A 21,573-nucleotide genomic window follows, 5' to 3' on the forward strand; every position below is an offset into this window, starting at 1 on the left:
TCCTGGACATGTTCGGTTTTTTGGAATTTCCCCCCAGACGGGGATTTGAGGCCCAAAAAGCCGGACATGTCCGGGAAAATCTGGACGTATGGTAACCCTAGGTAAGAGTTTTTCTAAAGGAGTAAAATTTATTATCCTCAGCTATTCTCCAGAGATTTTCTAGATAGTTTAAGTATCTCAAGGATACTTATTTTCATATGTTAAGCATTTTTCAAGATTTTCAGTATTCAGAATTTGAACTTTGTTTTTATAATACAATTGCTTATAAGACTTTGTTTCTTCCCTTGAGAACCCATGATTTTCCAAGCACTGCTATGGTTTTGTCCATAATTTCTCCTCCAAGATCCATTTTATCAAATGGATTTTTCAATTTGTCCATATTGTTAAGTAATTTTGTAATCTCTATTGGAGGCCTTTTATTATTTATTATTATATGTTTGTGTATTGCCTAGAGTGCTAAGGTCTTACACACAGAAAGAAAAGAAATTACCCTTCACTTCCTTCTTTACAGGTATCCATTCTCCGTGACTACTGGAGAACAATTGTAGCTAACAGCCTAATTATTTACAGTTGTCATAGCTGCAGTTGATGGGGAGGTGGGGGGCTCATATCTTGCCAAGCATCCATCAGAAAAGTTATCATGTCACTACTTATGTAATTTGGTGATTCAAAGTCTTGCTACTTTCCTTTATTTCTTTTGAATAAAAGATTATTTAAATAAACCCTCATAATAAAACTCATAGCAGTGATAAGCAGTGGGATCTAAAAAGATTTAACAAGTGAGCTGTCACTATATCAGAGGGCTCAGCTGCACTCCCGTCAGTCCTCCACCATGTCTCTTCATATTTTCATTCAAGCGAAGAGTAGACAGTTTAAGAGAATCATGTGTCCTGTCAATTACAAAAATATTCCTTATCTAAAATGTCAGAAATAAATACTTCCCAGAAGAGAAGAAAGGAACTATAGTAAAATCAGAATAACTTTACAAGCAATTGAATATGAGGAGTTAATAATGAGAAAGTTTTAAATATTTTCCTGTCTTTTTCATTGGTATCTTCCCAGAAAGTCTCTACTTTGTTAACTCAAAAAAAAAAAAAAAAAAAATCCAGGCGGGAGCTGAGGTTTGTTATTTTTCTGACACTTGAACAATCCTTGCCTCAACTACAAATCTAGCAAACACTTTGATTTATGCTTTAATCTTGATAGGTTAAAATCTGCTCGAGATGTTGTGTCAAGAACTGGTCATTCGTTGGCTCTTGGCTGTCTCCATCGTTATGTGGGTGGAATAGGTTCTGGACAGCATCTGAAAACCAGTGTCAGTATTCTGTTGGCGTTGGCACAAGATGGGACCTCACCTGAAGTCCAGGTATAAAACAAAAAGGCATTTTAAAACCATCCAGTAGGGTTTAAGATTAATATATTACTGTCAACAGCAAAGAAAATGCTGCACAAAAGAAAAAAATAGTCAGGCCATGTCCCAAGGAGTATAAGTCTAAATGGGGGGGAGAGATCTTTTTGTCCCAAATACAGTTTCTTTAGGGACTTTATGGTGCAGTGTGCTGAACAACAAACGAATCTGACTTTGAACAGTTACTTTAGGCAAGTGCCTAATTATGCTGAGTCATCTGAAGATGTAAATAAGTTATTCCATTCTATAGAACAATGAATTAAAATCAATTATAAGACAATTGGGAAAACAAATGTATTGTAAGTTAAAGTAGAATCTTAAAGGAAAGTAGGTGCATTCATGATATCCCTTGGCAATGAATTCTACAAAGCCAGTTAAATAAAATAGTAAAAGACCCTCTGGAGAAAGATATAAATAAAAACTTTGAATAAAAGAAAATTACTTGCCTATAAATATTATTCTCAAAAGATTATAGTATAACTGCACCACGTATCAGGAGATTTTTTTTTTCATTCTTTTTCCCCATTACTCCAAAGTAAATTATTAGTTGAAGTGGTTACTGGCTATTATGCCTCATCAGCAGGAAGGTGTGTCTCACCCACAGAAAGAGGCAGTTTAATGGCTCAGAACTTTAAGCTTGGACCCCCATCCTCTGGAACGTGGAAACGCAGACCACCAGTGTCTTGTTTTAATTATTAACTTTAGAGAACATGGAGTAGAGGTAATCCTCTTTCTGAGGAGACAGGATTGAGAGAAGTTTTTCCAAACATAACTTGCCCCTTGGAAAAACAAGATTTGCTTTGTTTAGTGATTAATATATATGTATGTATAAAACCTAACCCTCATAAATTTCCATAGTTAAGCTCTCAAAGGTTAGATATTGACAAAGTTCAGGTTGCATGTGAAATATTATTTCTGCTGTTCTGTGAATGCATCGTGTTAGTCTTTAAACAAAGGCTTGCATATTATTTCACAAGTAAAATGTAATCAATTTTTTACTATCGTATAAAAATATAAGAAATCAAAGGGGGAGATTTTCAAAGATACAACTGGCAGTTAGGTTAATGGTTAATCCCCATTAACTTTAAATGGGAATTAGGCATGTAACACTGCCATTTGAACCTTTAAAATCCTCCCTCTGAATCAGTAAAAAGATACTGCAGTGTTACAATAAATAGAATGAAACAGTAAAAAGAATGAAAAATTTTTTACAAGATGCAACATTAGTATCTAACATTGTAGAATAAATAGTGTTATGTATTTGAGAGAGATTATGTGATCATGTAACTAGACTGTAGGAGCAGAATAAAGGCAGTGTGGCCAGCTAACTTAAATGTTTAACCGTGCAATTGTAACCTCCTCTTACGATAGTCCTTTTTCTTTTTATGGAACTTCCCACATTTTTTTTGAATGGGGGAAAAATCATAATGTAAAATTATTTTGGTAAATGCCACTGGAACACTGTCCTGCACACTTTGCAGCCTACAAGAGAATCCTTTTCCTGAGAACATTAGCAGTCCTGAAACTTGTTCCCTACAACCTTTGTAGAAAATGAGATGAGGGCACCTTGCTTCATCCATAGTGTATCTGACAGGGTGTTCAGTGAATGAGGCCAGGGCTGTGCTCTTCACTACCTTTCTCCAATGCAGCTAAGTTAACTACATCTGAGCAGCATGGCCTTCCTTAGCTGCACTTTTAAGAGTTTAGAAAGAAAACTCAGTGCAAAATGTACTGTATATGCAAGCTGAGAATTTCAACTGGCCATAACATTATCAAATGAAAACCTGTTTCCATTGGCTCAGGCACTTCTTCTTGAGGACTACTTCTGTATCTAATTTCAATTTTCTGCCCCAGTTTTGGCTTTAGAACTATGCAAAAATGTGTCAAACTTTTTTATATAGTGGAAAAAGTACATGCATCCTTTTCTTCTCATTCTCAAACAGCTTAGCCATTTTTATTCAAACAAACAAAAATTCACCTGCAGGCAAAGACCAAACCTGGGAAATTTCAGCCCAGAAGTGAATGTTCCAGATTATGGGGTGACAAAGACATTCTTAAAAACAGAGGGTTAAAATAGTAATGTTTAGACAAGAGTGGTCAGAGCCATAGCCACTATACATAAATCCTCAAAACTCTAAACTAAACAAACTTGTATGACTCAAAATCAAAAATCTCTTTGATTTATTATAGACCTGGTCTCTCCATTCACTTGCCTTGATAGTGGACTCTAGTGGGCCAATGTACCGGGGATATGTGGAGCCTACTCTGTCTCTTGTTCTTACCCTGCTCTTGACGGTTCCACCATCGCATACAGAAGTACATCAGTGTTTGGGCCGATGTCTTGGGGCTATAATAACTACGGTTGGCCCTGAGCTGCAAGGTAAATTCTAATCTGCAATTTAATTAAGATAAAGTTATGGTTATAAATAGGATAGATGCTGTTTTTTCTTAATGTCAGCTGGCTGTTAAAGTATTGCATGGTGGCAGATAGTGAGGCATTTGTGATTGGTGTGTAGGGTCTGTAGAACTGCATCTGCACTGTGTGTATTGATGGTGACACAGTTCAAGGCAACTGCACCTGTATTTCCTCCTCCATGATCCCTCAAGGGCACCCACTCTAGGCTCCTAGCTCCTCAACTGTCAACTCTCCTGGGTAAAGACTTTCATCTCTCTCCCTCGTGACAGGGGATTTTCAAGGCTACACAATTCCTTGCCCACTCTGTGATATCTCCAGCAAGCCAGACTGCCTAAACAGTCCAGCATCTGCACTTTGCTTTCTCTCTGAAGGCTGTGAACAATTGTAATCACCAGCAGTTACAAGTTACCGCACAGCTCTTAAGAATAAATGTGCTTGCTTATAAAGGTGAAAGCATTACAGAAAAAAAAACATATAAAAGCTATAAAAAAAACCCTTAAATGCATGCTAAAAAGCTTACCAAAGGTCACCCCAACTTCAGCCTTAGCTCTGGTAGGTGTCAGCCCTTCCAGCTCTTTACAAGGATTTCCCCCATCCCCAGGCTCACCTTGGTCAGAGAAGGTCCTGTCTCTTAGCTAGATCAGATAGAAGGCCCTGAGATAGTTTAAACTTAGGCTATTTTTCCAAAACTCCTTTCTTTGTCTGTTGGTCTCTGAGGAATCCAGTTCGAACTAATATATGTGAGCCTCTCCAGGTGGTGCTACTTCTCTGGAGGTGTTAGACCTGAGTGAATTTGCCTAATCACTCCCCACTGAACTGTGATCACCCTCCCTGTGGAATTGCATACAGTTCCTGGCTCACAATGATACATAAGCTTAATATAGTAAGAACTCCCAAAGATATTGCAGGAAATTGCCATATATGTAACAGGTGACTATATGAACTGGTGCCAAAACGATCTAACTCCAGTCTCAGTATTCTCAGATCTTTATACCTTGACCATATTTACAGTGTGATATCTGAGGGTATGTGGTCCAAACTGGAAATAAAAATGAAGTATGGTGGTTTTTCTTTAAGGTGCAAAGGGGATTTTGGTGGATATACATGGTATGGGCTTTGATAAGGTGCCATAGATGAGGCTGGTAGTGAAACCTCAATTATAAATTCCCTGCCTTTTGAATATGTTTATTAACTGCAGTGTTGTAGTTGTATCTTAACTTTTTTGCCTAGGAATTTCCTTATTGATTTTTTTAGGAGATATTTTAAAAGTATTGATATATACAAATGTAGATTTCAGAATTTTTTCTTATAAAGACAACATTTTGCTGTAATTATAGTTGTGCTGTAAAGATGATGAATGGTACTTGTTGAAATGCAAGACAACATAGTCTTTAAATCAAATATTCTGTGTAGTCTGTAACCTGTTGAATCCAAGTGATGCAATTGAGGGAGCTAAGAAACTCCACCAGTACATTAATATATTAAACTGCTCCAAAACTGGCAAAAAATATTAGTCTTCCAAAATGTGACAAGTATTCAGAGTTTAAAACTAAATCCATAGCAAATAATTCTAAAATTTTTATATCTGATATTATAAGAAATGGGTCTATGCATGCAATCTTATCCAAGATTACTAAATGAAATAGATTTCCAAAACCTGAAACTTAATTCATTTTAACAAGTGCCATATCTGAGAAATATTGACTAACTGAACAATGTCCGCAACATTTTTCTGGCTAATGATCACTTGTGTAAAATTTGAGGTTTAAAAGACTGTTGGGGCTAGCTGATTGCTTTGGAACTTTAAGGGGGTAAATATCAAAATCGGGCTAAAATGGAAAGCGAGTTCTAACCCTGTATACAGAGTCCTCTTGAAGTAATACAGTTGTTAACTTCAAGTACTGTATAGGTATTTAGAAGAGCGATGCTGTATGTAATTTACAAAGACTTCACATCTCTGAAGTATTGTGATTAAAAGGTTAAAATCTATAACAGTTATACAAAAAAGTTGCTTTGTTAAGGATTCTTTATTCTGTTAGGTAATGGAGCTACTATTTCAACAATCCGCTCTTCATGCTTGGTGGGATGTGCGATCACACAAGATCACTCGGACTCTCTTGTTCAGGCAGCTGCAATATCCTGCCTTCAACAGCTTCACATGTTTGCACCCCGCCATGTCAACCTTTCCAGTCTGGTTCCCAGCCTTTGTGTGAGTGTAAAATATGTCTGTCCTGTCCTATATCCCTAATGCTGGAAACTTCAGCATTAAGGCCTGCAGAAAGGAAAGAGAAATGGCTAGCAGCCTATGGGGGAATATACATACGTGTTGAGGGGCAAAGTTTTCAAAAGCGCTCAGTGGCTCCCAAGTCAGAAGTCCCATTGAAAATCAATGAAGGGACTTTGGCACCTAAGTCATTTAGGCACTTTTGAAAAATTTATCCAAGATTAAAAAGACTAAGGACTTGTTTCTAATTTACACTAAAGCCACTTCACACTGCTCTGGGTGTGTAGAGGGGCCTTAATGTGGGCTTAGATTATAGTTACACTCACTTTAAATCCCTTTACTCTGCCAGAGTGGTGTAAAGTGGCCTTAGTTTAAATGAGAATCAGGCCCTAGGGCTGCTTATCTTGGAAAGGAGAGGAATACACAATAACAAGTGTATGAATGAAAAAGAGGAGACCTTTGGGGGACCCTATCTCCTATGGCTACTTAGAAAGGAAGTGTATGTGGGGAAAGTGGCATAGCTCCTTCTATCAGAGTCCTAGGCAGAGTCTGTCTTGCTGTTGTCCCCAAGTTCCTCCATTGCTGCTCAGCTGAGTATTGTCACTTGTCTCAATAAACACGGCACCAACTTTCCTGCCTCAAGCCAGGAAGTGATGCAAGGGCTGTAAAATCCAAAATTTGATCTAAACAAAACTATTGGATGAAAATTTAAAAAATAAATTGGAGTTAAGTATACTTCTGCTCAGACGTTCAGAGAGACCCTCCCTTTAAGCCATCCCTGGCCACCTGTATCCCAGACTCTTCACAGATCTTATTGAAGGACCGATCATGACCAAAGGACTCCCAGGCTTATTTATACTGAACCTGGGACTTTCCCTGTTTGTGTAATCTACTGTCCAATTTTTCCTTAGAGTTCCCCCCCGTAGCACATGTCCCCTTGTCTTGCGTAACTGGTGCACTCTTATTCCGCATGACCCATACTCTGTAATATGTCAGAGTGCAGAGAATTCCAAGGGAAAGGTATTGCTCAGCACCGATGTAGGTGGGCCCTTCTGTTAAGTGTAAATAACAGGCTGATATGTACCACGTCCTGTGACAAATAATTCTCTCTGTCAATTCCTTATGACTAGAACTCCCAGTGGAAATATTATAGACAATGAAGTTAACCTAAGGTGTAATTGTTGCTGATTGAAATCTTTTTCCATGCCATTCTGCTGTCCTTTCCCTGCTCCATCATAAACCCTCAACTACCTAATTTTCCTTCCCTCCCTTTTGCTTTCAAAATCTTGTTCCCTCCATGATAAGCCTCCCTGCAAATGGCTTTGCACATGCTCCCACAGCTGTTTGGACAAGTAAAATGTGGACTTGGTGGCTGAATAGAGGACTGGCTGAAAATCCTACCCCATTAAATGAAGAAGAAAACAGTGACAAGCTTTTGTCTTCTGTTTGGAACCAACACCATGTATCAAACTTAAACCAATCTTTTCCATAATGCTTTTCAGATTCCTTCCTGCCTCTATACTTCATCTTTTTTTTTTTTTTTTTTTAACTAAAAGCAGGGAATAATCTTTCCAATAATGTAAATCCTAAATTTCTCTGTTGTAGTTCTATTGAAACAACTTCAGGATGATACTTAGAGGATCTCTTAAAGTCTGTTTTTCAAGATTGAAACCTTCAGACATTCATGAATTAAACAAAGGCCTAGTGTTAAATATTTTGTTCTCCCAATGACCTTTCATTTGGGAAAGCAATTTCCACCCTTCTAGCAAGCTAATAGAGGGAAAGCAAATGTGTATTCAACTTATTAAAAAATATGTCCCCGGGGTAACTCGGGATTAGAGTTTCTAAAAGAGCACTCTTTTTCTCCTCCCTTGGAGAACATACAGTTTCCTGTATAGCTACTTCCTCTCAAGAAAAGTTGGTCGCTTGCAGAATTCTTTTGGAAGAAAAATATTTACTTGTACTCGAGGTGATTGAAAGCATATTACAAGCAAATGTTACTTAGCACAGAAATCTGGAAGCTCTCATGTTGAGAAGTACTTACTGACATATGTGGTATAAACTGTGGTTTAGATTTGAACATAGAAGGTTTTAATGACAGTTGTCATGAGTGATTCAATGACTGCTGGTGGCCATTTTATTGAAAATTGTAATTTCTGTCACTGGAAGAATACAGGATCCTAGTATTCACAGTTTGTAACCAATGTTAAAGCATGATGTAAACTGGACTAGAGCAGTGGTTCTCAACCTTTTGGGGCTCAGCACCCATTTGTAAATGCTTATGGTCTGTCACAACCCAGTAAATAGTCTGGTGGTGAAGGCCCTTAGGTGGTTTTGGCTTGGTCCTGCCCAGCACTAACTCCACAGTGGTGGCTCCTGCAGCTCCTGTGCTGTGGGGCTGGCTGGGCTTGCCTCTTCGCTCTGGGCATTGCAACCTCCAGGGTTGTAGCGCCGCTCAGCTTTGTTCCCGCACCCCTGACTGGACTAAATTTGTGTGAGTGGAGTTGTCACCTGGCTCATGGGTTGCAGTGCCACTCACTCAAATTTGGCCTACCCGGACTCTTGTCATCATGACGACTGGGCCAAACCTGAATGGCGCGGGGACCCCAGAGGTTGCAGTGCCTGGAGCGGGGAAGTGAGCCCAGTGGGACAGAGCCACAGGAGCTGCCACGTCACACTTTGAAACATTCTGACAACCTAGTTTTGGGTCCTAACCCACGGGTTGAGAAAAACTGGTCTAGAGTCAAATTTTATTCCCTGTGCTTCCAGTCACAGTGTTATCCTTCTTTAGCCAGATGGCTACACCAGCTATGGAAATATCGACTTTATTTTCAAGTGTAAATGTTGTGAGAAGTGCTTCTTTGTGCACTTTTAGCCAGATTTTCAAAGGGCTCAGCACCCAACAGCTTACATTTGGCCATCCTAAGTAAGTGACCAGATTTTCCAAAGAGCTCCCTGTGGCAGGCCTGCCTTGCTCCTGCCTCGGCTCAGGTCCACAAACAGCTCAGAGACCTTTTTGCTGGTAAAACACCCAGTGCAGTTTATTTACAATAGTTTTCTCCACCCTTATACGCTGTTTACCCTCACCCCTACAGTCCTAGGGAGCCCTCAGCTCTGTCCTGAGGCAAGCAGGGGTGAGAGCAATCTCTCCCTCTCTCTTTCTTCTTCCTCCGTTTCTATGCCTTTTGTATCATCTTCCTAATAGTCTAAATAACCTCTCGTTCTCCTCAGCCCATCACTTAGGCACAACTCTTCTTAACAAGATCTGCTCTAGATAGGGTGACTAGATGTCCCAATTTTATAGGGACAGTCCATGTTTTTGGGTCTTTTTCTTATATAGGCTCCTATTACCCTCCATCTCCGTCCCGATTTTTCACATTTGCTGTCTGGTCACCCTAGCTCTAGAGTAATTAATTAGAATTGCAAGGACCGAGGGCTGGCTCTGCTGTTGTTGCCCAGCACTCTGTCACAGTCCCCTCCCATTTCAGCACCCAAATGAAGTGCCCAGACTTCCAGATAAACATCTGAGAACATTTGCAGCTGCCTAGTGCTGAGCATTGGTGAAAGTGTGGTCTTTGTCTGAGAGCTGAAATGGGAGAGAAGCAAAGAGAGTTTCCAGAGTTCCTGATTGGCTTCACCTTTACAGTCTGTGAGGCTTAATTTGTGTTTCACATTTTAAAAGCTTGAATAATAAACTTTATTAATAAGATTTTTCAATTTTGCTTTTTAAATTTCCCACTTGTGCTTCCATTTGGGAGATGGGGCAACATGCTGGGATGCTAATACACCCCACCTGGAACACTCAAACTTCCTCTAATTAAACTCTTTAGAATCTTGAATGCTGCAGGGGGGAATAGCTACTTTATGGAAACATAGAAGAATAGAACAGAATTTCTCTCATTATATTAAGATCAGAAAAAAATTCAACAAGCTGGTTCTCCAGGAGAAAGATGATCAAGATCTATGTGCAAATGCAGTGAGCAGGTACAGGTAGTTCTCTTACGTGTTTCTGATAGGCAGAGGTTCATTTCCAAAGGACGTGATCGTGTTTGGGTTTAGTTAGCTGCATGCCCTTCAGTAAGTTAAGGGACTTATCCATTTTAATTCACGTTTACAGCCAAATGGCTTCTTGCATTCTGACTTTCTGTGCAAGTGCAACGCTACTTTGTAACTGTTTACGTGACCTACACTTGATTAGCTGAGCAAGGGCCGGTTATTAATCACTAGCAGTTTTGATTCAGTTAAATAAAGACAGCAATTTACTGGTTTACAATGTCTCTGATTGCAGGTTCACTTGTGCAGTTCTCATTTATTGCTCCGTCGGGCTGCAGTGGCATGTTTGCGGCAGCTTGCGCAGAGGGAAGCAGCAGAAGTGTGCGAATATGCCATGAGCTTAGCAAAAAATGCTGGCGACAAAGAGAATAGTGGCGTCAGTAAGTGTTACCTGCATGTGTCCTTTTCTAATTGTGTGTGTGTGTGTGTGTGTGTGTGTGTGAAGACAAAAACAAACAAAACCCATCCATCTTTGGAGTTTCTTGCCATTTCCATACTTCCAGCTAAAAGTAAAGACAGTAGCCCTGGCCTCTTAAATATTGAGAACAAATTAGAAATGGAATTTCCCCCCCAAAATCTGTTGTTCTAAATTGTTCCTTTCTCTTACCAATTGTGTTTTCTGGTTTTGAAAATGGGCATGTCACAGAGGGGATGGGGTGGGGTATGGGTGGCTGCCTCATAGTGCTTCTTACGGGGCCAAGAATGGCATTTCAGGTGCTCCCTGCCTTAGTCCACAAATTACTGCCAACTGCTCAGAGCCAAGAGGCCTGTGCTATAAACTTAGGGTCAGTCTAAAACTGCTGAATAAAAATAACCTCAGAATTTGTCCGTCTGAGCCTTTAAACAAACAAACATAACTTTAAAGGCAAGATCTTAATTGTAGTGCTTGAGGACAAGGCCCTGACCTGGCCCTCGGGTTCTGGGATAACACTTCTCTGGCCCTATCACATCCTGCCAGTACCCTGGAGAAGCACAGGCAAGCCTTTTTAACTGACGTGCTGGCACCTGATTGGTCAGTGTCTCCTCCTGGCTCTTTTAGGCCTCTGGAGGATGAAGTCTTGTTGGCAGCCTGGTCGGTGTGGGATTTCTGTAAGTAGGGGCTGTTAGGGCACCAATTCCTGTAGCAGGGAGCAGAAAAGACCTGATAGACCCCATCACAGGGCATAATGATCCTGTATACTGTGAGTAGGATATTCAGTTTTGACCTGTTCTGTTAGCAACATCCTTAGTAGCCAGTCGGATTTCCCAGTTGCCCCAATTTTTACATATATAATTTTATCCTGATGCTGCTGCTGCTCAAATGAGTTATGATTCCTACTCACCTGTTTGAATGGCCAGGAAAAAGTACAATATCCAGAAGCTGTCCATAGTAAGTATATAATTGTCTGCTGGTAGTTATATACTTAATGTTTTTCAAATTTGTAAAAATTTAATCTGGCGCTGATGTTGCCTTCTTTCAACGGATTATCACACAAACGATTTTTCCACTCTGCCACAGAATGATGTGCATTCTAGTATTGTGGGGCACAATTAAGATTTAACTCAGAAGAGATTCCCCAGGATCCAATGCGGCTAGATGCTGAGCATTTCCTGGAAGGTGTTGAGTGCTCTTCTCAACTCCTGTTTACTTTAATGGTAATTGACAGTATTTATCATTTCATGGGAGATGCTCAGTATCTCATAGAATCTAACTTCTAAAAAGTTTAAAATATTAAACTATGTTAGAGTTTATTGACAACAAATTGTTGTACTGCCTTTGTGTTTGTGATCTGTGGAACTAAGAGTGAATGCAGAATGTCCTTTTCTAGTACTGCTATTGCCCTAATTTCAAGGCACAAATATGATTCAGTTTCTTATTGGAAAAGTCTCTCATTTTACAGATATTAACCCTTTTGCACCAGGAGCTGGTTCTCGGCGGGATATTCATTGCCGGCATCAAGGAGTTAATATAACAGAGACTGGCCTCGAGGGGGTTCTTTTTGGAATGTTAGACCGGGAGACTGATCGAAAGCTGTGTTCTGATATTCATGATACCTTGGGACATATGCTTTCATCCCTGGCAGTGGAAAAACTTTCACACTGGCTAATGCTATGTAAGGATGTCCTAGCAGCCTCCAGTGGTAAGTGTTTGACAACATTCATATATTAAGACATCTTTAGAATTAATTTATTTTTGATAACATTCATTTAGACTCCTTGTGTTGTGTGGGATAGGTATCCATGCTTAGTTTTATCACCTAGATCTTGGATTGTAATATTTTAGCTTGTTCAGAAAGAGAAAATGGCAAATATCATGGTCAGTTTTGAATAGTCTATGTACACACACACACACGCACACACACACACTTTAAAGTAAATCTGGTACTGTATACATAGGTAGTTCTTAAAGGGTGAGTATTACAATAGGTAACCCACTTCCTTGGACTCTGCTTTAAGCAGCTGACTGGCAACAATTCCTGTATCTTATAATGCTGAACTATTAAAATGCTTCTCCTAAAGAGTGTAATGGCTACTTTGGCCATATAACTTCAGTTTCTTCCTTTGCTGCTGATAGCTCCAGCTTTGCTCTTTCTGCCCTACACTACATTCACCTACATCACTTCACAATTTGTGACAGGAAACGTTTTTTTTAAATTTCATTTGTGTGCCTTTAGTGATTGGTAATCTTCTTTATTTTATTTACATTTAAGAATGATGTTTTACTTTGTGAGACTGAATGAGCTTGGCACCTCATGGGGTCCTAGTCTGATTTTTGATTTTATAATACTGGGTTGGATTCTCAGCTGGGATACATGGGCTTAGCTGATTTACATCAGCTGAAGGATCTGTTTCACTGTATAAAATTTTTATTCTTTTTCTTCCTTAGTGTTCAGGTTATCAGAGAAGCAATCCAGAGGCTTTAAGAGGTGTTCCAAGTGCAGTCATAAAGTGCCATTTGCAGACAGATATGACTGTTGCCTGAGATGTATTGGGACAAACCAGATGAGATCAGGCTGGCTATAAAATCAGTGCCTAGATATTGTTACAGATAATTTCAGTACTCAGGACACTTGGTGTTCATAGGAATCCAGTCTTCACATGTAGTGGTTCAATTAAAATATAACTACTTGACAGTTATTTCCTGTTTGGAGTCTGGGGGAAGTTATCTCAAATACCACTGTCTAATGTTTGTTGCCAAATTCTGATTTCTTAATGGCAACTACTGGAGATGCCCTGAAAATGAAGGTGATCCTTCATGTACTTTTGGTTTATACAGAAGGAAGAGTATTACTTGCATCTAAAACTTCCCATTATGAGCAGTGGCGTAGCCAGGGTCTAAGTGTAGGGGGAGCAAACAGAAAAAAGGCGCTCCCCCTTGACTCCTCCTCTGGCCACGCCCCCCTTGGCTCCTCCCATTTCCCCCCCCCAGATTAACCCCAGGGCCCGGCTCAGGACTCCTGCAGGCTTCCCGGGGGTGCAGATACCCCCGTCCCCCCGCAGTCCTGGGAGAGTCTCTCCTGCCCTGCCCACTCTGCAGGTGTCCCCCGCCAGGCTGCACCGCCCGGCCCCACCCACGGGGTCCTGTCCCCCCTGCTCAGAGCTCCAGGCTCCTGCGCCGTGCCAGGGCCCCCCATCCAGACAGCATGGCCTGCGCCCTTGCCCTGCAGGCCCGGCCGTGGGGAGCCCCTCGCCCGGAGGGGACCCCCCCAGTGCAAGGTATCGAACCCTCGCCGCTCACATTCTGTCCTGCGCTGCTGCCTGTCCCCGGCTGATCCCGGCCCTACGCCGCGGGCCGATCCCGGCTCCGGGCGGGGAGTGCGTGGCCACCAAGCTCTGAGCCGCTACAGGAGGTGGCTGCGCCTGCGGCGATGTTGGGGCCGTGTGGGGCGCGATGGCCGAGGAGACGGCCCCCTCTCTCCTCTGGCCGCGCCTGCCGCCCCCCCCACCCCCCATGGCTCCTCCGGCAATGCTGCCCCTGGTGCTGGCCTGGCAGGTGCCGCTTTTGGGAAAAGGGGTGAGGGGAAGCGGCTGCTTCCCCTGCACCCCGCTAGCTACGCTACTGATTATGAGGTGTTGTGAGTTATTAATGTGGTGTTTACTACATTGATTAAACCTCCTTTTGAGCTACTCGTTCACTCAAAATTCCTTCCTGGAAGATTTTATTCCTGACTTCACCTTGCAGAGCAGGTGTAAATCAGTCTCTCTACTCTGCTCCCATACACTATTTTATATAAGTACAATGTGGAGCTATGGATTCAAATGAGAGCCCTTCCAAAGGTGTTATCAGATTTCTACTTACAAATTAGTTATCCTTCTAACATTTTCCTCACACCCACATCCCTGTTGTTGTGGCACTTTATTTAATGGGATTGATGTTAAAAGGTCCTCTTTCATTTTATCTGGAGTAGATTCTAAAATCCGTAAAATATGCATTCAGCTTTTTCTTTTGACGCTTGTACAGTAGGCCAAATAGTTTCCAGAGAACCATGTTTAAATGCGTTTCTCACTGCTGCTCTTCAGTAAGCCAGTAACTTCAAATTTATTTTGAGATCTCTTTGGTTCGAGATGTATTGGCATGTGCAAAGCCAATTTTCAGGTCAGCCACATGTATTTTCTGGCATGTTTTTGCAAAGGTTGCACAGCCTTTCTCACCCTAAAATACCCCAATTCTTCTGCAGCCTAAGTGTATTATTTTTTAGGAATGGGGTGACTCAGTTGAGATAGTTTATCCCTCTGATAAATTTCTTCTTGTTGCTGTGGTAGCTTTGGTGTACTCCCTTATCGTTTTGATACTCTGAGAACTGGACACTGAGGTTTTGCATATCAGTTTCTAGCTAATAGCCTTTTTGTTGAGATCCCTGACGCTTTGTTCATTTCCTGAACTGGGAATCTATTACAGTAGTCAAATTTGGAAAAAAAAATTATTTTCAGTACCTGTAATGCTTGTTCTCAAAACATGTTTGTGTGTATTGTTTTCATTTAATATGCGTTTTATCTTTTACTTGAAAAGAGAATGAGAGTTCAAGCATGTGTAACATCCGTATCCTCTGCATTGACAGTTTAACAGTTAAAATTTCTAAGCTACAGAACCTGGAAGTGGGGATTTCTTGTAATAGATACCTTCAGAGAGCTAGAGTTATAGGAATGTCATTTTCTTATCTGTCAAAAAGATGAAGGATACTCTAAGTATGCTGAAGGGAAAAAACATCTTTACTTACTAATATTCCTTTACTGTGCCCTTCTCCATTTTTAAATGCCATAATTTCTATAGAAAAGTTAGTCTCCATTTTAATTTTGAATGGATTGTTAGAGTTGACAACTTCACGTTGTAAATTGTTTTTGAAAAATTACTACTAACAGTGGAATTGCTAACTTTTATAACTTTGTGTCTCTGTTGTAGACATGAGCACTGCAGCGCCTTTGGGAGGAGGAAAGGATGAAGAATCGGAGAAGAAAGATGAGATGGATGATGACACAATGTTTACCACTCTGGGTGAAGAGGATAAATCGAAGCCTTCTGTGGCTCCTCGCTGGGCCACTCGTGTATTTGCTGCCGATTGCCTGTGTCGAATTATCATGCTGTGTGAGAATGCGAATAAGGCTCACTTTGATCTGGCCATGGCCCGTTCAGCCAAACTCAGAAACCCTAAAAGTAATTAAAGGATTTGCATATGTTTTTGCTTAACTTAACTGTAAAGAGAGATATTAAGGGTATTAGATACCCACAAAGAGAAAACTTTGTTAAAGAACAGGTAAGCTTGAGTAAGGGGAGCATGCAAACTATTAAAGGTATCCATGCAAACTATTAAAAGCAAAGAAATGTCCAGTTAAGGTATCCTCCTTTAACATGTCTTCATCACCACATATCACATTGACTAGTTTCCCTGACAGACCCCACACCTCGATAATAAGTCTCCTTACACTCTAACACAGTGGTTTTCAACCATGGGCACACGAACGCAGAAGTCTTCCAGGGAGTACATCAACTCATCTAAATATTTGCCTAGTTTTACAACAGGCTACATAAAATACACTAGCAAAGTCAGTACAAACTAAAATTGCATACAGACAATGACTTGTTTATACTGATCTATATACTATGCTCTGAAATGTAAGTACAATATTTATATTCCAATTGATTTATTTTAGAATTATATGCTAAAAATGAGAAAGTAAGCAATTTTTCAGAAATAGTGTGCTGTTTCCTCACATTATATTCTTCACAGATATTCTCGCATACCCAGTTACAAACTCTTTTAAAATCTAGAGACTTGAAAATAACATCTGTAGGGTTTACTTCTTTTCTGTTGATTTTTATTACTCCTTTTCAATATCACATTTGAATAAACTAAGGAAATTCATTTTTAAAAAATAATTACTTACAATATCTGGTATTAAAAGCTAAGATTAGGATGTTAAGAAAAACAAATGAAGAAAAGTCCCCACAGAAATGTTACTGATTTCTGGATTATTTTCCTCTACCTCTTGCCGTCGTCACACATTTTTCTTTTACCCAGGGTCTGGAGCCAGCTGTTTGGGTGCAAATGGGGTTATGCCCCCACTTCTTTGGGACAAATAAATATTATTACCACCTGCAATACTCAGTGGCTGGCTACAGTACCTGAGTTTTAGAATTGATCAGATGTTCCTTTATCAGCAGGGGTCACTGTAGGCATAGGATTGTAACAGCAATTGCATTCAAGGTTTTCTGTGGACATGAGGAACAAGTCATTAAATCTGTTTTTGCAAAATGTTCTCAAAGCAGACATGAAGTATTTTAGCATTCAGAGCAATTTTTTCTCATGACCTTTCCTTTTACTTTGATTCAAATTCATAAAACTTAGTTTTTCACAACAGGCATTTCAGAAATCTGAAGTGATCATTTATATTAATAATCAAAAGAAAAGTATATTCAATGAAATAATTTTTTTCAAAATACGCAACTAATTTTTTTTTTTCAAGATTGGGCGAAATTTACATATTATAACATACTCTCCCTGTTAGAAATTTGTGACTAGTTACAAGTGTCTGCGTATGGACATCAGTTGGATATCTTTAACTTAGTTAATGGCTTTATTTTATTTTCAGATGATCTTTTAGTGCTCCATCTCTCCGACCTCATCCGTATGGCATTCATGGCTGCAACTGATCACAGCAACCAGCTGCGGATGGCTGGTCTCCAGGCACTTGAAGATATTATCAAGAAATTTGCATCAGTTCCTGAGCCAGAGTTTCCCGGTCATGTGATACTGGAGCAGTATCAGGCTAATGTGAGTCCTTCTTTATATGTTTAGGAAATCGTATATTTTTCTGTCAATATGCCAGTGTCAGTTTTGAGAACAGTTTGTAGTTTTAAATGACTTGTGAAGGAACGTTGTGTGTGTGTGAGAATGTACTGCAGACACCAATTTATTTACCCCTTCAAAATTATTTCTGCATCTCCTCTACCTTGTTTGTTATAATTTAGTACCTGGCAAAAGTTCCAAAAAATCAATAGCCACTGATCCTTGAAATCCAAATATTAGGGTGAACATTTATATTTTGGCAACCGTAATGGCCATTTCTCTGGCAGAATTAGAAATTTGAAAAGAGCACTTTGATTCCATTCCAGATTGAACCGAATACATCTATTTTTCTCAGGGATTAATGAATGTGCCCCTGTTCTGTAAAGTAGGCCAGAAATCTGTGAAAGCACAGGAATGGAAGTTGAGATCTGAGCTTATTATTCCTGGATACCATTGACTTGTTGTGTGAGGTTGATTAAGTCCCTCAAACCCTGTGCCTCAATTTCTTCATTCTTAAAATGATATTGAGCCCCTACTTCACAGGAGTGTTGTGAGAGTTAAAAGGAGACAGCCAATATAAAAACCATTTTCGGTTGGAATTAGTTATGACAATAGTGGGTTACCCCTAAAATTACTGGAACTGGAAGAGATTACATTTTTCCTCTGTTTTTTCTGTTTGTTTACTTTGTGCATTTGATAACACTTTTTGCTTATATAATCAATTTCACTATTGGTCCTGATCCTGCAAATATTTACACACATCTTGTCTCATTGACTTTAGTGCAAAATTTAAGCACATATGTAAATGTTTGCCGGATCAGGATTTCAGTTGGTCAGTTTCCGTGATTTTTGTTTCTATAAAGCAGTTTACGATCTTTAGATGAAGGGAGATATGTATGTGCAAAGTATGCAATTATTCTGATTCCTGTCTTTATGGTTTTATTTTGTTAAAAGAATACCGTTTGCTGCATGACTGATTTCATGTTGTTTTGGAGACCCTAACTTTTGAAGTTATTGTGTGTTTGATTTCACAATCTTATGGCGTAAGGCAGGTGTGGCCAACCTGAGCCCGAGAAGGAGCCAGAATTTACCAATGTACATTGCCGATCAGCGCCTCCCCCACCCTCCCCGCACCTCCTGGTCAGCTATTTCGTGGTGTGCACGAGACTCTGGGTGGGGAGGAGGAGGAGCGAAGGCATGGCAGGCTATGGGGAGGGGGTGGGAAGGAGTGGAGTGGGGGCAGGACCTGTGGCAGAGCCAGGGGTTGAGCAGTGAACACCCCCTGGCCCATTGGAAAGTTGGCACCTGTTGCTCCAGCTCCGGAGTCAGTGCCTATACAAGGAGCCGCATATTAACTTCTGAAGAGCCGCATGTGGCTCCGGAGCCACAGGTTGGCCACCCCTGGCATAAGGTATAAAACTGAGCCCTACTTAGAGTCTACCAATCTTGACTTGAATGCATATTTTGCTGATATGTACAAAATATGGAATATAAAATCTCCAATTTATAATTAAACTTAATTAACTGGTCCATTTCATCCCCTTCTGTGGAAGAACCAATGGGAATGGAATTAGAAGTGACAGGACACTCGATTCTAATTTATATAGAATTGTCTCTTTGAATGGGAGGGATTATCTGGTCAGAGAAGTAGAGAGGCAGTGCAGCTTCCTAATTCTGTAATTCCTGGGAAATCTGTTGCAGGAGAAGGCTAACTGTTGAGGCAGGGGTCTCTGCTGGCTTCTTCCCACCTGACAGAACAACTCCAACAGGGACTGGAGCAACTGTAGTGGAAGTCTCATGACTATGCTGGTTTCAACAACTGTACATTTGGCTTTGCTTTGTGCTCCCTAAATAAGTCCCATGCGTGCTTCACTCAGCAGCTCTTCTGCACTTTTGACTTTCTCTTCTGTCCTGTTCACTCCTTCATTCTTCCTCTAGTCCATTGGTTCTCAAACTTTTTGTATTGGTGACCCCTTTCATACAGTCTCTGAGTGCGACCCCGGTCCTTATAAATTAAACTCTGGGTTTTTTAATTTAATTTAAATTTAACAGGGGCTGGAGGCTGACAGTCCCCCAAGTGTAGCTGGGCTCGGGGCTATCAGCCCATGACCCCCATGTAACCACCTTGTGACCACCAGTTTGAGAACCCCTTCTCTATTCTGTTCTGCTCAGGCTCTTGTCAAAAACTTTGAAAGACAGGATTGAAACGATCTGTCAGGGAATTATCAACTCTCCTCTTCAACTTTGTCCTCCTTCACTCCAGTCTTTGACTTGGAGCTCTCCGTCTTTCTGTCTGCCTATAACCCCTACTCCTGTCCCTTAGACCCAGTCCCTCTTGCTTCAGGGTCTCCCTTGGGCTTGCACGCTCTCTCTCTCTCAACACCAGCGTGCCCCCCTATCTTCAACCCGTCTTTGATCTCTTGCTGATTTCCCACATTGCTTCCCCTATCCTGAAGAGCCCTGTCATTGGCTCCGGCTACCTTTTCACCTACCCTCTCATTTCATGTACCTAGAATCTCCCTGATAGTGCTGTTCGTTTTGGTTTATTTGTCTCCCCTCCTCCCCCCACTTTTGCTCAATCCATTTCCATCTACCTTCTGCTTTCTTCACTTCAGTGAAACTGCAATCACAAAGATCACCAGAGACCTGCTGATACCCAAATACAAGGAATTACTCTCTGACGATACTTGTCTCAGAGTTCTAAGGTGTTGATTCCAGTTGGTCAATTTAATAACACACCTCCTGAGCTGCTTAGTTATCCTCCCTGCTCTATTGTTCTGTTTCATTGGGATTTCAACCAGCTCTTCAGCTCTGGAGCATCTAGAATCTCATGATGCTTTACTACTTAGCCTTTTCCCCATAACTTTTTGCAAGTGCTCCATTGTTGGTATTCATTGCTCTGCTCCTTTAAAAAGAAAACAAAATTCAGTTGTGGTATACCAGCTCCTGCCAGAATGAAGTGTAATTAATTCTTTTAAGTCTTTGCGTCTCCTTCTTCCATTCCTGATTGGGATGTTTTCGTACTCCTTGAGACCTTTCTTCCTGAGGATAGTGCTGAGTTGTCAATGCATCCAGAGCTTTGAGTCCACTTATCCTTCTCCAGCATTCAGAATACCTACTGTGCTCTGGCCCAAGTTCTGCCTCCATATTGATGTATCCTGTATTTTATGCCCACCTTCTCCCATTCCACTGAGACCATTGTTTTCACTCTCAACCTCCAAGTCTACATTACCAGTCAAAGCAGTTCTCTGGCACATCAAACTCTGAGATGACTTTTGCTGTATTTGTGTGCATGTGTTCTGTTCTCTCTGCCTTTCCTTCTCAAAACAGAAGTGTCTCAGTGACTATAAATGTTCAGAATTCAGTTGAATAATGTCCCTGATAGATTGCACAATTCATGCTGTGCCTGAGAAAGACTCCTGATTGTCTCAGCCTGTGAGATTTGCTCACGGATGTTGCCATGAACAATCCTGTCCCAGAAAAAATGCCTGAAAGTCCCCTGGTCCTCTCCATAATTCCTGTCAATTCAGTGCAAATCGAGCTATGAAAATCTCAAAAGGTTCAAACTGTCTTGAGGAGACATGAGTTGAGACTCCATGCAATGTCTCTGAGGGAATGCAGGGCTCAGCAGAAGTGTATCCAAATTATGGGGAGATACTACCACAGCCTCAGCACTGTTTCAAACTGCATGTTAGGTGATTTCAGTGATGCCCTTTGAAACTTTTTAGTATCAAACTTTCCCAACCAAGGCATCACTTCTTTTGGAACACTGACTTCATTCAGAGTATCTCCCAGCTTCAGGCTTACTCTGCCATTAACTGCTGGGATCAGCTATCTCAGGCTACGGGTTCCACCAATCCTTATGTGTAGTGTTGGTAGCCACAGAACCTTAGAAACAGCAGTAGTTGACCAAGTATAGGCTGTAAGCTCCCCACTACCAGGGACCTGTTTAAACTATGTGTAAAGAACCGTGGACATCTACAATGGTTGCACTTAGGGTTACCATACGTCCGGATTTTCCCGGACATGTCCGGCTTTTGGGGGCTCAAATCCCCGTCCGGGGGGAAATCCCCAAAAGCCGGGCATGTCCGGGAAAATCGGGAGGGCTCGGCCGGGGCCTCTTTGGCCGGGGCCGCGGGGCCGGGGGCATGGTGCCGAGCCGGGCCGGGCGCGCGGTGCCGGGCCGGGGTCGCAGTGCCGGGCCGGG

At 41.1% G+C, this 21,573-nt stretch overlaps 1 protein-coding gene across 2 annotated transcripts in view; it reads left to right on the forward strand.

The window, feature by feature from the left end:
- HEATR5B (HEAT repeat containing 5B) overlaps nt 1-21,573 on the forward strand; it is an 89,780-nt gene that overhangs the window by 40,018 nt on the left and 28,189 nt on the right. The window contains exons 19-25 of one of the 2 annotated variants that reach the window (XM_034764932.1): nt 1,207-1,366; nt 3,599-3,788; nt 5,864-6,033; nt 10,337-10,481; nt 11,982-12,221; nt 15,482-15,733; nt 17,170-17,351. In XM_034764932.1, the coding sequence (XP_034620823.1) occupies nt 1,207-1,366; nt 3,599-3,788; nt 5,864-6,033; nt 10,337-10,481; nt 11,982-12,221; nt 15,482-15,733; nt 17,170-17,351 (1,339 nt within the window). The remainder of the gene's footprint in view (nt 1-1,206; nt 1,367-3,598; nt 3,789-5,863; nt 6,034-10,336; nt 10,482-11,981; nt 12,222-15,481; nt 15,734-17,169; nt 17,352-21,573) is intronic. The other variant, XM_034764933.1, reaches the window with a different exon arrangement.

This window comes from Trachemys scripta, chromosome 3 (genome assembly GCF_013100865.1).
Source record: "Trachemys scripta elegans isolate TJP31775 chromosome 3, CAS_Tse_1.0, whole genome shotgun sequence".
NCBI lineage: Eukaryota > Metazoa > Chordata > Testudines > Emydidae > Trachemys > Trachemys scripta.